The following is a 16,605-nucleotide window of genomic DNA, read 5'->3' on the forward strand; positions in this document are numbered from 1 at the left end:
GCACAGGCACATTCAACATACATACAGATGGGTCTAGCAGACAACACATATATAAAGATCCAGCAGATGACAAACAGGTCAGGGAGATGCCACCTTCAGACAGGTCGGGGAGATAACACCTTCAGACAGGCCCAGAAGATGACACTTTCAAACAGACCCAGAAGATGACATCTTCAGGCAGGTCCAGCAGATGACACCTTCAGACAGATCCAGCATGTGACATCTTCAGACAGTTCCAGAAGATGACACCTTCAGAGAGATCCAGCGTATGATATCTTCAGACAGGTCCAGAAGATGACACCTTCACACAGGTCCAGAAGGTGTGGGCGTGGGTGCGGGTGCGGGTGCGGGTGCGGGTGCGGGTGCGGGTGCGGGTGTGGTGTTAGCCATATCTGGAAGATGTCTGGAAGTGAGTGTGGTATTAGTGATATCTGGAAGATGTCTGGAAGTGAGCGTGGTGTTAGTGATATCTGGAAGATGTCTGGAAGTGAGCGTGGTGTTAGTGATATCTGGAACATGTCTGGAAGTGAGTGTGGTGTTAGTGATATCTGGAAGATGTCTGGAAGAGAGCGTGGTGTTAGCCATATCTGGAAGATGTCTGGAAGTGAGCGTGGTATTAGTGATATCTGGAAGATGTCTGGAAGTGAGCGTGGTGTTAGTGATATCTGGAAGATGTCTGGATGTGAGCGTGGTGTTAGCCATATCTGGAAGATGTCTGGAAGTGAGTGTGGTATTAGTGATATCTGGAACATGTCTGGAAGTGAGTGTGGTATTAGTGATATCTGGAACATGTCTGGAAGTGAGTGTGGTATTAGTGATATCTGGAAGATATCTGGAAGTGAGTGTGGTATTAGTGATATCTGGAAGATGTCTGGAAGTGAGTGTGGTATTAGCGATATGTGGAAGATGTCTGGAAGTGTATGTGGTGTTGGAACATGATACAAAACAAGATCTTTCTATGTGGAAGGACATACTTTACCGTCATAACCAAGTGGCAAAAATTACATACCATAATTATGAGTAAAAACATAACTCGTACCTTCTCCACAATTATGCCAATTTATTCAACTACTCCAAAAATAACTGATATTTCATGTCCACAAGCCAACCATATCCATCAGTTGGCCATCAAGGTCGTGACTTCAGTTTGTAATTGCCTTTTTCTCAAGTAGGGCATAAGAATGTGTTAACTACCTAAAATTGTGACAGGTGCTGATTGACTGTGGACAAATGTTTGCTGGACATGATTTATGACTTGTTAACACCATTCCTCTGTGTACTAACTCCTTGTGCACTAATCATGGAAGAGTTGCCTCCCCTGCACTGTAGAGACCCTCACAGTTCCAGACAACATAAGAGAGCCACAATCTATTGCATGTTTGATATATGACTGCTTTGCTGCATATGATATTGACAGTATGATTCCACCACTTTATACATGGCAGTCTTGACCAGATTCAGTAACATGATATTGTAGACATGTCTTAAAGGATCTTATAAGATTCTTAAAAGAAGATGAATTCTTGTAAGAATTTTACAAGAAAGAATAAGGAATAAGTATCTTTAGGTTCTAAATTCAGTACAAGTTTCTAATTTGCGTACAAAAATTCATATAAAAATCTGATACAACATGTAATCAAATCTCATAAGAATCTTATAAGGAACCAATAAGAATATTTTGCATGGGAAGCCATGACATCTGAAATTTATTCCATTTTAGTCATGCAATAGCCTTAGCTCACATCACATTGTTGTAAGTTTAAGTGGTTTTACTACTAAGACCATTGGTGTGAACATAATGCTAAAACTTTCAGGAAAAAAACAGAACATGGATACCTACAGCAGACCTGATATGGTTCTATAGTACAGTTAATGAATCAAAACCGTACCCCTTCATGAATTCATGCTATTAACGATCACAAGAATCAACTATCATTGAATATTTCAAAAGGAAATGTTTTGACTTTCATTTGAGTGTTATTTAACAAAGAGTGAATTGCAAGACGAAATATATCCCAGCCAGGCAATATAATATAACAATTACCATTATATTCAATCTGACAACTCAAATTTTAATTTCATTACTTACTAACACATGCAAAAACAATGCAACAAATATTTTTTTTAAACAAGATAACATTTGAAGAGGCAATTTTGAAGACGAACATGATCAGTTTACACAACATACATTTTCAGTGAATGTGACAGCAAGGCCAAAATGGATGCACTTGGACACACACACATCTTTGTGAGACAAGTTGGCATATTATTGTCAGTAATTATTATTATCACAATCTCATTACAAGCTTTATATTGAAACACCCAACCAGCCTCCCACACCATCCAAGTAAGTTGTAGACAAGGAAATACTGGTTGTGAAGCCAGACTGCAAGTCTACTGGAGTCAGCCAGTCCGGTTGTGATTATGGTGGAACTATCAGTGTCAGAGTGAGACTTGTCAGGAATGATGGATTAGGATGAAGGCAGTCAGTCAGGCCCCTTGTCTCAGCTTTCCTCACATCCCTGCAAACTCTGTACAAGCAGCACTCTTCACCACCTCAATGGTACACAAGTCCCCGATCCCCCTGCAGTGTGCAGTCAGGCTCAGACCTTGGGGAACACAAGTCCCCATCAGACGCAGTGTGCAGGCCAGGCTCCATCCCTGAGGAACACAAGTCCCCCATCCCCCCTGCAGTGTGCAGGTCAGGCTCCACCCCAGGGGAAAACAAGTCCCCGACTCCCCTGCTGTGTGAACATCAGGCTCCACCCCAGGGGAACACAAGTCCCCCACCCCACTGCTGTGTACAGGCTATGCTCCCTCCCATCCCAGGGGAACAGAAGTTCCCCAACCCCCTGCAGTGTAAAGGCTATGCTCCCTCCCACCACAGGGGAACAGAAGTTCCCCACCCAGCTGTAGTGTACAGGCTATGCTCCCTCCCACCCCAGGGGAACACAAGTTCCCCACCCCCTGCAGTGTACAGGCAATGCTCCCTCCAACGCCAGGGGAACACAAGTTATCCACCCCACTGCAGTGTACAGGCTATGCTCCCTCCCACCCCAGGGGAACACAAGCTCCCCAACCCCCTGCAGTGTACAGGCAATGCTCCCTCCCACCCAGGGGGAACACAAGTCCCCTAACCCGCTGCATGCACAGTGTACAAGCTATGCTGCCTCCCATCCCAGGGGAACACCCCTGCTGTGTACCGGCTATGCTCCCTCCCACCCAAGGGAAACATAAGTCCCCCACCCCACTGTTATGTACAGGCCATGGTCCACCCAAGTTATGATTTCCCTCCCTTCAGTTGAATGCATGTTCCCCATTGCCTTGTGGAGAACATCAACAGAAAACATTTCTGACCTGTCATACTTCTTGAGTGTTATAAGCAATGTCAAACATGGCAGGTTTGTGGGCGATGCTACTGTAATCTATCAATCTCCTCTTCTTGAACATCTGCATAACAAACAGTTCTGCACATGACATTGCTCTAAGCTAAGTATTACCTAAAATCTCTTGTACTGTAGCACATGCATAATGCTTAAATGGTGCTTGACCACATTGTATGTTCACTGATCACAAAACTTGGGTTGAATTCCCCTCATGGTTACAATGTGTGGAGCCCATTTCTGGTGTCACCAGCCGTGATGTAACTGGAATATTGCTAAAAGCATTGTAAAACCAAACTCACTGATGACTGAGGCAGAAAAAATATCATGGTGGATAATCAACATAATGCTTATCATAGTGTTCACATAAGTGGTTTAGATATCAAGGCTTCGGTGTTCACATCATCAACTCTGATATCAGATAGGTGTTTACTTTAGGTATTCAGATATCAAGAGTCAACAATTCACTTCAGTGACACAGATATTCGATTTTTGTTCACAACAGTGGATCCGCTTACAGCAGGATATTCACATCAGTGGATTTGGTGTTCACATCAGTGGATCTGCTGACAGCAGGGTGTTCACATCAGTGGATCTGCTGACAGAAGGGTGTTCACATCAGTGGCTCAGATATCAGAAGGCGGGAGTATGGCCCCTCTCCATTGCCCATTTGACACTAACTGACATATACTGCCCTTTTCATTGCCTATCTTTGGGAACACACATGGAATCTACTTTAAGGGTCGACGCACTGCATGCAATACCACACCTCAGCTGAAGAAAAACATGACATGAGAAGAAGCCACACTTACCTTGAGGACATACAGGACACATCCACTCCTGTGTTGACACAGTCTGTGTCGAGGACCAGCATCCAGACGAGCCACCATCTTGTCAAGCACAGCCACGCCAGTCCTGGACCTCTGAGGTTCTTCATTGTTGTTGGAGCTGTGTCCTGGTGATGCAGCTGACTGGGGGCTCTCTGATGACCCCACGATGTATCTGAAGGTAATACCTCAGTCTCATGTTGCGATGCAGAACTGATATGAGAGAACAAAATGAGGGATTGCCTGTACATATTGTTCAATGAAACATGCTGTACTGACAGAATGCTCAAGGATTCACCATGTCCTTATAATCAAAATGTCAACATGACTGACATCAATGGGCAAGAAAATAAAGGATGTCTGTAGTTGTCATACACTATACATGAAATCAGTGTTCTTTAGGTGTCGCTGAGAAAGTGTCAAACACAGACTCTGAGTGACAGTTTTACTGCCCCTTCATACATATTCACATCTGTGTCATGGTAAGGTTTGTCTTCCAGTTGCTGTAGGTGACATCATCAGACCAATCACACTGAGCAGCATCATGGACGGCTTAGCAGCATCACAGTCCTCCTGTCTGTGATCATTTTGTGTGGGGAGTGCAGATGTCCAAGTGTCACTCTGTCACAAAGTTTCATCTGATCTCTGTCCAAATGTAGGGTTACACTGAGGAAGGTCTCTGGTGTCAATATCTAGAAATACATCATGTCTAGGGGTGGAATATCTGTGTAATGTCACTACTCCAAAACAATCTCCCAAAACCTGACTTAGGTGATTAACCCACTGTAAAAACATGAAAATGAAAGTCTCAAGTGAAACATTAATTTATTCTTAGAGTGAATATTGCTGACCTATTCCGTCAACGTAAACAGGGGAGACAATTATGATAGCTATTTAGTCCTAGGCACAAGGGGAGATAAGTATGAGGTACTGACGACCACTTCTGTCCTGCCCATGATGTTCTCACTCTGAACTGATAAGTTTGAATTCTGATTACTTACTGACACTTGTATTCAAACTTCTGTCCAATGCATAAGCATAAAGAAGTTTTCAATAACATTCTTTATCAAAATGAAAGGATTCAGAATTTAATTTTCTCAAACTGATACCATGTAACATAAAGCTACAACCACTGAGTACTATTTCCTGAAAAGAGAAGATACTCTATATCCTCTGATTTAAGTAATTTATTCCCTTATGAGTCAATGGTTCTGGATACAATTTCAAGTACACATTCCCAAGAGTTGCTCAGACACAATTACAACACTTACTCAGATGCAAAAACGTTCCATTTATTTGGATATTTTTGGCTTTTTTGGGCCATCAAATTGTCAGGTCTTTTTTAGTATTATAAACAGAGTACTTGATTAGGCCATTTCAGACAAGACCAAAATGAAATGTTTTTATCTGGTTGCTGGAATGTACAGCGATAAATGACTGAGCAGTATTAATTCCATTTTCACGAGGTGAAACAGAAATTTCTTCAAATTGATTAGTGAGGAAACGAAGTGTAATGAATGGGTTTGAATTTCAACCAGGAAATAACCAGGATGATGGTATTGATGAGGCCCTGATTGTCACTTTAAATAAGCATTAAATTCGCCTCAGTGCCATCTTGCACAAAACACTGACACTAATATATTCATGCAATGGCACCATCTCCAATCTGCAAGATTAATCCTATATGATGCCACATGCAAACAGGGCCACTGACCCTGGCCCTTCCCATCATGCACTATTCTGGTAATTCTGATAAAAAAACCAACACACTGTAATTTCCATCCTAACAGGTCAGCCTGCGAGCAGCCTCATTCCGATAGCAGCCCTTATCCTGATCCCAAAATACGCTGTGCGAGACTGCTGCTCACCACGCAAGCAAGGTAATTACGGGGAACAAAAATTCAATGAATTTTAATCAGTTGAGTTAGTACATGCAAGTCAGACTGAAGCTTTAGGCCTAACCTAACAGACTTTATGTTTCTCATTTCTGGAAATACCTAAGACCAATACTTCACAAGGGATTCCTTGTGGAACAACAGTAAAAGTTTTGTCAAAACCGTATTCCGTAAACATAAAAAACCAAAAAGGTTTTGTTAAAATATATCTAAGCAGACATCAGTAAACTTTCATTGCTAACATGTTAACCATTACTCACTGAGGAAAATCAAAGAACAGGTTTGTGTGTCATGTCAAGGTGATGTCAAGTTGACTACAAATTACACCAAGATTACAATCAATGTCATGTCAAAGTGTAACTCAAATCATCTTTGTCAGTGGTATGTGTGTCTCATAGACCAGGGAGCCCCCACGTTTGTTTGCATTTTTATGTCTCTTAGCTATGTACATTTAATATGTTTTACATTTTAAATGCTGCAGATTTGTGACACCAGAATACAAATATTTCTCTCTCTGTATGCTCAGCCACTCTCTAAGAATAAAAACAAAGTCACTTAGTGTTAATACCCACCAATTACACCAAGGTTGCAATCAGTCAAGCCAAAGTCAGTTAGACTTCCAAGGTCACTTAGACTTCCAAGGTCACTTAGACTTCCAAGGTCACTTAGACTACACTTAGTGTATGAATATGGGTAATTTTGATAGTAACAAACAAACCTCTTTAAACTGAAAAGGAGCCCTAAGCAGACCAGAGTCTCTGAATCTGGAAAAATCTACACTTGCTTCATTTAGGGCTTTAAAACTGCAGGTAGGGTTAGACTGTAGGGAAAATAATATGGTTTAGGGACTGTGAGACAGTCACTCCATGTCACATACTACTCACTAGTAATGGTTCACATGTCAATCACTCTAACTATGCCTGTAATATTCATATAATTGAATCTGATCATTGTCTTTGCCATGCCAGTGGTGCTACAGCACATATATCCAAGTCCACAAAAGATCAGCAGAGATACTTGAAAACAACTTCTGCTTCTGACATCAGTTCGACTTTAAAGTTAGCCAAATATGTTTGGTTGTTTGGAAAACACAAAGAAAGGAAAAAAGCCCTATTCAATTTTAAGGCAATGGTATCTCTGCCAAGCAAAACCAGATTCTGCCAGTTCCGAATTTTATATCTTGGGTTTTGGAGTTTTGTGTGTGATAAATCCTGGTTGGTATAAAAATTCAGTTTGCATTTACTTTTTACTATTTGCCACGTCGGTGTGCAGTTGAATGTGGTGAAAGGACAACTGTTTCAGTCAACAGTTGCAATTCAGGTTCTGCTAGCACAATGCTATCTTAGTGCTAAGGTGATTGTAACTCCTATACTTTAACTTAGGCTTAAGATCGCTTTGTGAAAGTGGATCCAGGTAATTTTCAAACTTTTTGTCAGAGCAAATTTGAAAACAAACCTGTAATTGCAAACTGTCACCTGACAACACAATTAATCAAACTGAAGCTACTGTCAGCCCTTTGAGGCAAGTGATGGTAGCTCTCTGTGAAGCAAATATGACACAGTGGAGCCTGATCATGTGAAGCTACTCACTGGAGGCTGGAGATTGTGGACTGAGGCAGGCCGGACTCCTGTCTGCAAAAGAAACATAGTCCTTTGAGTAATTTACTTCTTATTTGCATGCAGCTAAACCAGAAACAATGACCAATATTCCAAAAATGTATGAATAGCAATAGTTTTTACATGATCAATCTGCAGTTTGAGTGAGATTATGCATACAAAATGTCCACCGAGGATTGTGGAGATGATGATGCTTGTGAAAGGGAATATGTCAAGGGATTACATTCAGCCAGCGGATCAGAGTATCTACACAGAAGGTCAAACACTGGAACTGATGTGGAAAACTTGCTTGTGAAACACTAGATTTGCAACTTGGTTCCTCCGCAGTTAAGTCATCAGCAACAATATGAGATTATAGTTTGTTTCATTTAATGTTCTCAAAGTGAACTAAAAAAATGGATGAATCATTAAAGTTCTTAGGCTGATTTGAATGTATGTGACATAAACTTTAAAATAATACAAGAATATGTCTCTGACATGAATTAATTGACACAAGACACAAGAATGTGTCCGTGAGATATATTAAATAAAAAAAGACACAAGAATATGTCCACGGCAAAAATTAATTGAAATAAGCCACAAGAATATGTCTGTGACAAATTTTCTTTGAATACAGGGTGAAGCAAATTTGAATATGAGTCTCAATGAAGTCATTTTAGGCCAGATACGCAAAACAATGCTTTAACCCAATTTCTCTGTAACTGAAAAGTGCTGACTCATGTTGCATTTGTTGAACATTTGAATAATACATGTGTGGTCATCAGGGTCAGATGGGAGATAACTGGCTGCTCACTGATGGTGGATTAGTCTGTGACACAGACCCTGAAACAAATATGTCCAAGAAAGCCCACACAAGTCTAGAAAATGTGGCAAGTGTAGATTTCCTTAGCTACTGAAAATGAAGAAAGTCTCAGGGTTCCATTTCATCCTATTATTTTTTTTACAATGAAATTTTTCAGTAAAATATGTTCATTTGAAAGACGAGTTGTTAGTCTAATGGTGGATCTGGTCATCAGGCTCCATCACTTGGTTTAATGTGGAACAAAGTATCCAGGGAATAGTGAACATATCTCATAATATTGATCACTGGTTTGTCTAGTCCAGACTCAAGTTTTACATGTTATGACACAGATGCAATACTACTGCAGCAGTTCACAACAATCAAACAAACATGACAACAAGATAAAGCAAAAAACAATCTCACTATTATCCCACATCTCGTCAAAAACAAAACAGGTAGAATATTCATAATCTGTTGTATAAATGCATCATCTTCACTGATGTACTGTTCACCAGAAGTTAAGAAGCATATGAATGTTCCACACTGCTTTGGCTGTGACATTAACTGTTGTAATATGAGAGAATTAGGTGGCCATGCACCTCTTTCCAGTAGTTTCAGACACTGTGTATGGTTTTGTGGCACATATTGATTGATTATTCACATGACAGATCAGGAGTCACAACACCAATAAATGTCACAAACAAATGACAAAGTAATGATAATTTTATATCACCAGACATATAATTTGCCATAAACCAGAGACTATGATCTTATTAGCCTAAACTACAATGTTTTCATTGGTGAATTACGGACTGGTTTCACTAGTAAGCAGCACTGAATGTGACAAGATGAATATAACACACACAGACAATCAATCTTTTTCACTGACATATACCACATGAAAAAGCAGGGGATATTTTGTTTTGCAAGCATACCACTAACCAATGCCAGTGTGTATGAGAACAAGTATTATATATTCATACAGATGAAACATTTCCAAAGGAATGGAATAAATTGTCACATTTTCACTTAATTTCTCCTCATCATCTGTTTCCTCTTTTGCTTCATCATTTGCACTGTTGTCATCTTGTAAATACGATATCCCCTAATTTATTTATTTTAATGGTACATATAAAAGCAATTTGTACATGTGTGTAATCTCTCCATCCTTGAAAAGGGCATTGCTTTCAGTCATCAGTTAGAGCTATCTGTTCCTTCAAGGAGACTGGTCTCATCACTGTAATAATACAGCCCACCAATCAAAATGCAAATGAGTACTGCCGTACTTTCATGAAAATAATTACATGTAATCCTATAAACATGTGAAAATCACAGTACATATTATGTTTTCAAGGCAACATGTCAGTTTTATACGAAAATCCAATTTTCATTTTGATTCCCACACTTAGTAAAATACTTGAATTTTGTCTACCAGCTGAAATACTTGAAGAACTTGTTCTTCCAGATGCATGCCAGATGATCGATCAAAATACGACACAAACATAATTTACTTTCCTTCAAGAAAATGGACGAGCCAACCCCCGTACAGGATGAGTTCCGTTACATGATGCTTTTATTTTTCATGACAAAATAGTTCAGCAAAAAAACATGCTGCCATGTTTTCTCACATTCAAAACAAGCAAACGATTTCCAACATAAAATTGTTTTGCAAAACTTAAAGTCATACACTTAAATGCTGAGCTTCTTTCTGAATACACTTGTAGTCCATAAGTATTTCTGTTTTGTACAAAGTACATCATTTTGTCTTCCATTAAAGAGGTAATAAACTATGTAGCTAATTGAATTGTAAATGAATTCAATGAATGAAGGGATGTACTGTACATTCCAGACTGTACTGACAACATCAAGGTTTTGTTGATACAGCAATACTTGCTGTAACATATACCACTGACCATATGTAGTAAATCAAATTTGAATTGTAATGGAAGAAGTTTTGCAATCTGTCTCAAGGATGTTTTTTGCAACAAATATCTTATCTTATATGTCTACTTATTCAAATTATCAAAAGTTGCTCACATGTTTTTCAAATGTTTGAATACTACAAAAAGGCCATACTGTTAAAGACCAAAAGATAATGCTGACATGTAAGTGTTTGAAATTATGTTACTGTTACTACAGAGGATACATATAAATAAGTAACTCGGGAAATGTGGTAGACGCTGTAAATGACAGACATATTGTTGTGACATTTGGGAGAAATATATCTGGCCCAACAACGTATTTCCTCACTTTTTGTCATTCCCAAATTTAGTAACAGGTCTTGCAGCACTTGCACGATCAGATTGTTGAGAAGCAGCCCTGGCGCCAGATACAGTTATTTTCCCCCTGGTTTGATTGCCTCCTTAACCTCGGACAATATGGCCAAATGACAGCTTGTTGTCAGAACATTGCCGTGGACTGACAGAGTGCTATGTAGATATGTACAAGCAGCAATCAGCCACTAGCTAATTGTTATACGATAACACCAGCCCCATTGTCACCACACACCACAGGAGCTGTGCAATAACAGACCCCTAATCATTTAAGGATTGCCTGATTGGTCACTTTGTGTCCAGCCCTATTAATTCACCTGCAGTGATTGGTCATTCAGTTTGCAGGAGGTCACGATGTCAAGGAATGATTGATGACCAATTGTGTTGAGGCAGCTGTGTATGAAGCTCCCCCTGGTGGAGGAACTGTGGGCTCCCTGTGGAATGCATGGTGGTGTTGAGCAGACCGTCATCCATCTTGCCATACACAGCCTTGACAGTTTTGACAGCCCTGAGATTGAGACTCAGAGCCCAAAACATTTCTCAAGCCTGACTCTTTTCAAATGTAGATGAGGTTTAGGTAGTGTATAGCAGCTCTGCTGGCGTTTGATAGAGGCAAGCACCTTATCCATTTATCCTGACTGGGGTTGTAAAGGAGCGCCCGGGCAAAGGGGCTGCTTCTATATAGGGTTGTAAGGGAACTTGGCCCTCAGTGGGGTTCCCTCGACCCCTACCACAGCATACTTCCATCATGAATATAGCGTTTAGTTAAAAACAACCACCACAACATACAGTGATAGATGAGGAGGACTAGGATATGGGACTGCACTGAGACATGGGGACAAGGACTGGCCTTCTTGTTCAAGATGAATTCATCTCCCTCTCAATCTACCTTTCAGGCATATTTTCTAGATTTAATCCTTCACTTCAGGCTCAATACAAAAAGTCAAAGTCGGTTCCCTTTTTTGTACAAAACTACCATGCTGGGTTATTCCGAATGCAAGTGGTGGAATGAAAATCTTTCCCACAGCCCTTTCATACAATGAATGAACAAAGCTGGAGTTTTAAAAAATATTAATTTTGAAATTCTTTGTTTAATTTTCTAAGAAACTGTGATGAAAATTATTTTAAAAAATATTTTAAAAATACTTTACTTAAACAATTTAAGATATAAACATGTTTTTACTTCATGACCTTTCTGCGCCAAAAAGTGAAGACATTGATTTTCTTTGCCCAACACACAGAAACAGTAGTACATGGTTTGACCTTTCGTATGCAGAACAGATGGCAAAATATATTTTCACCTGAACAAATGAAAAATCACTTTTGTTGGAAATCATTATTTGAGTGTTGATAAATGTCCAAACTTGAAAGCATCAAAGGGCTTTGAGGCAATTCTAGAGACGGCAACCTGCGAACTCTCTTTGAAGCTGATGTGCAGTTGGCATGTCGTGTTCAGAAGAAGAAAAGGTTTGGCTAGTGTACATAGCCTCTGTAGACAAGTATGGGAAACAGTTTGAACACAACTTCTTCCAACTTGATTGGAGAAAACAACAGCGAAAACCACGTCAAAACAAAACAAAGTGAAACACAATTCTCCGACCTGACAGTCTCGTCCATTTCTCCCTGTACGAACATGTGGCTAACTAGTTAACTACGAATGTTACAGATATTTGGAATTTACGTCTGATATCTGTTTGCAACTGCCATCAGCTTTTTACAACTTTTTTTTTTTACTTTCTCCAATTTCCAGCCATTTCCCCAATGCCAGCTCTTCACCTTTCTAGACAGTAAAAAGACAACATTCTCCGTAGTTCAACAACAATCTTCAGAACATCACCAGAACCAAACACAAAATATACAGCTACATGACAGTAGAAAATAATCCTTCTCCACAAGAACCCCATCTTAATGTTTTGTGCATATTTACCAACACATGACCATATCTTGCATAAATCACACCAGGATTGAGTAAAAATAACTTTCACCCAGAGGAGTTATCTCCCTTTGACCAATAAGCATTATTCCATGTGGCCAGTGCCACTGAATGCTTGGATAAGTTCTCTCTATGGCAAATCATTGACTTTTCAGATGAGGCTTTTGTTGAAAGAATGCTGACACTTTTATGACCGTTTTATGTCCTATGCAAGACTGAATCCAATTCAAGGCAGAACATAATCCCTGGATTTTTTGGAGCAAATTAAAGTATAACGACATGCAACAGTGATACATCGAGACAGCCCAAACACAGATGAGTGACTTGAAACAAAAGCTTTTTCAAAAGTTGTAGAAACATAGAGTTGACAATATATGTAGTTTGTCTACAGAAGGAGCTGAGGTCTTGAGAAAACAGTAGGTAGGAAGCTAACACTGAAGGATGTTCCGCAGAGTTGACCTCTCATTGTATGGCTGACAGCCACAGATGATGGATTGCCGCCAACACTGACGACCCTGTCATGGAAAATTAATTCCGACTTAATGTAGATGTGATTAAACTGTGATGTATAACACCGTCACCCTTCAGGTCTAATCATATTTAATAGCGATGTATCAATTGCGCATATGCCGGAAACATTATCACCAGCACCCAGATTGGCTTAGCCACATATTTTAACCTCAACAAATCTTTTCCAATAAAACCTTTAAAATCCCATCAGTAAATCGTTATTACCTAATTATTCACTAGTAATTGACACCAGCTTGGCTGCTAGTTTGGGTCGTGTTCATCAATTTAACATGTTTTGTTGTGTGAACCTTATAGATTTTTGATAGCGATGATAAATTATACCTCTTGAATTTGGAAGGCTGTAGAATCACCCGAAAGAGGTTGTCAGCGTGGGACAATTATCTTAGGGCCTCATTTATCACACTTAGCTAAGTCCATATAATCCATAATACCAGCAAGCCAGAAATGTCCAAACACATAAAACACCTTCAATCTCAGTAAAACACTGGAGAGAACACTGATGCTTGCTCCATCCCCGCTGCTTCTGGGGTTGCAATAATCACCTCAATCATAATATTTTAACAGGTGGGCACTTGCTCAAGATAGTTGGGTAGAATCTGATACACAACCTTCCCTGCTACACCACAGAAAAATGATCTGATTACCGAGAGGCCACCTTCAAGAGGGAGACTGGGTTTTATCTGGCCTAGGAGCCATGTGGCCTCAAACATGAGAGTGACAGTGTTCATGCATGTATCACAAACATGTTTCATAAACACACATATAGAGTTTTCAGACTGACATGAGAACATATGTAATCACATTTTAAGATTTACTGTGCAGTTAAGTTGATGCAGATGACAAGACTTCAGATGTATATGCCGTCTGCTGTGATGGAGAACTTTACACCTGACAGTAACACCACAGTCAGTTAGAGTTTAACTTGTTCGAGTTTATATCATTATGATACATTCCATATAATTGTGCTTCCTTCACAACTAGCCATTGTTTCATAGTTTGTACCATACCCACTGTGGGTGTTTACTTAAAACAGAAACTTCACATTCTGTATCATGAGCAAAACAATTGTACCGTGACTAGACTAACAACTTGTCTCTGAAATGAACATATTTTACAGAAAAAAAGTTCATAGGAAGAAAAATAAAATATAATGAAAAGGAGCTTGTACCTAGTCATGCTTACATATTGTCATTTCTTATTCAGTTTAATTTGAAGCAAATCTGATGCATTGAAAACTGGTTAAGAATATTAACCTCAAATGTCACCCTTCATCAAGGAATACCATCACTGAATATTTAGTGGTCTTAACAAGAAGTTACTAGTCACAGACTAGTAGTCTAGCACAAATATTTAAGGCTCACGGCACAATCCTTGTTTGTAAAGCCTTCCACATCAGTTGTGTTGGTAGACACGGGAAAATTTGTTACTGCAGTTTTTTTTCCAGAAAATATTGAAGCCCATATCTGGTGTCCCCTGCTGTGATATTGCTGAAATATTGCTAAAAGCGGCTTACTCTAAAATCACTCACACACACACAAAAAAAAATAAAAAATAAAAATTGTCTATGGTTTGATTAGAACCACAGTTTTCATTTAAAGGCTAAAAGCAATAATCAAATAAACATTGAAATACAAAAGATTGCCAGTAAATGTTTCAAAAACATCATATCATAAGATTCCAGCAGAACAAAATACATTGTTCATGCAATAGCAATTTGTCTCTGGTTCCACATCCATATACTGCGCCAAGTTTGAGACAGGCCTATCTAACATAGCCATTTATTGTTGGAAAATATGTTTGTTTTGTAGTAAAAACGAAAATTACTCTTTAAGACAACTATTTCTCCTGCTGTTTTAAGTCACACAATTGTCAACCATTACATGAGATAATATAAGATAACAAAAGATAAGATAACAAAAGATAAGATATCAATTTCATAGCAGTCCATTGTGAAACAGTACCAATATTCTATAAACTATAAATATGAACGCAGTAGCTACAAACATGTAGAAATATAGGTACATAAATGATATACATTACAATGACACATTATCATATGCAGTATCATCACATGGAAGCAATATGTGGCAATACACCAAATTCAGTTGAAACTGTAACTACCATGACATATTTTAGAAATAGTTTCTGGAGTTCTGTTTGAAAAAAATGTTAAAAATTGTTCTTTTCTTGACAGAGTAGCAAAGTTTTGATTGTGAAAAAGCAATGTTTGTAGAAGTAACTCCTTTTCTTCCTTATACTTTGTACAAGATATTATATTGTGTTGTTTATCTTCTAAGACACTGCACGTTTCACAAAGATGATGTGGGGTTGCAGGTTTTTTATAACTTCCAATTTCAATTTTGAGTTTAATTACTTAAATGAAGTTTTGAAAAACGTTAGCTGTATCTTCATGATGAAATAGATAGTTCTCAAGATTTACGGATGACTTGACCAATCTGTAGGTTTTTAATTTGTTGTTTGATGTGGGAGAATCACTTAATGAAAGCATGAATATGCCTTCACATTTGGACGGGAGTTTATTTATTGCAGATTTATTAAATTTTGTTGTGTTAATCATTTCAAAAGGTTTATTTTACTAAATTATGATCACTTAAAAATTTAAATGGCCCAATCAGCACAAAAAGCTGGATAATGTAGGCTTTGAATGTATTTCTCATTTGCCTGGTAGTAACATCAAGACAAAAAATGAGCCCAAAGTCACCAGTTCTCTCTCTGTCATCACGGCAAGTTCGGCAACGAGAAATGACATAACACATCAATACGTGTCAGTATTTTCTCGACTGACAAACACAGTGGAAACTCGCAACCGACATCTACTCGACTCAGTGGCCAAACAAATTGGACAAATACTTGATGTAATGATTTAGGCTTGACAGAATTTAAACTCACATGCATGAAATAGCTTTACCAAAGTAGGCACGTGAACCACTAATACTTTAATCATTTCCAGATGATTAGCTAGGCATACGTGCCCCCTACATTCCTATGCAAGACCAGTCATCTCGACTAGAAATTGAATTGAATTTGACTGCTTTATCATGTGTGCAGTGTGGTATAATAGAAAATACAGCCGCTAGTGTTGCTAGTGTGTTGCACAGCATAATGTCTTCTGCATTGCTGCGAAGGCGCTATGGTGCATCATGGATGGTTTGACATCTGAATGCACTGAGACTGACAGCCGATCAATCATTATGTCAACTGTCATAATCTGAAATATGACCACAACACGTAATCCTGGCGGAAAAGAGGCACGACCTAGGGGTGATGTTACCTGAGCGATGTACTAGCTGAGTTGTGACACCTTCTTGTACTGTCTGAGAAGCCCAGTAATGCTAGTCAATTGTG

General features: G+C 39.0%; 1 protein-coding gene across 1 annotated transcript in view; it reads right to left on the bottom strand.

Annotated features, from left to right (window-relative positions):
- The window catches only part of LOC137287490 (transmembrane protein 135-like), a 174,349-nt gene that overhangs the window by 21,213 nt on the left and 136,531 nt on the right, over positions 1 to 16,605 (bottom strand). The window contains exons 7-8 of the mRNA XM_067819823.1: positions 7,695 to 7,736; positions 4,196 to 4,385 (exon numbers count right to left, since the gene is read on the bottom strand). Coding sequence (XP_067675924.1) covers positions 4,196 to 4,385; positions 7,695 to 7,736 — 232 coding nt within the window. The remainder of the gene's footprint in view (positions 1 to 4,195; positions 4,386 to 7,694; positions 7,737 to 16,605) is intronic.

Source organism: Haliotis asinina, chromosome 6 (assembly GCF_037392515.1).
Source record: "Haliotis asinina isolate JCU_RB_2024 chromosome 6, JCU_Hal_asi_v2, whole genome shotgun sequence".
NCBI classification, from domain to species: Eukaryota; Metazoa; Mollusca; class Gastropoda; order Lepetellida; family Haliotidae; genus Haliotis; species Haliotis asinina.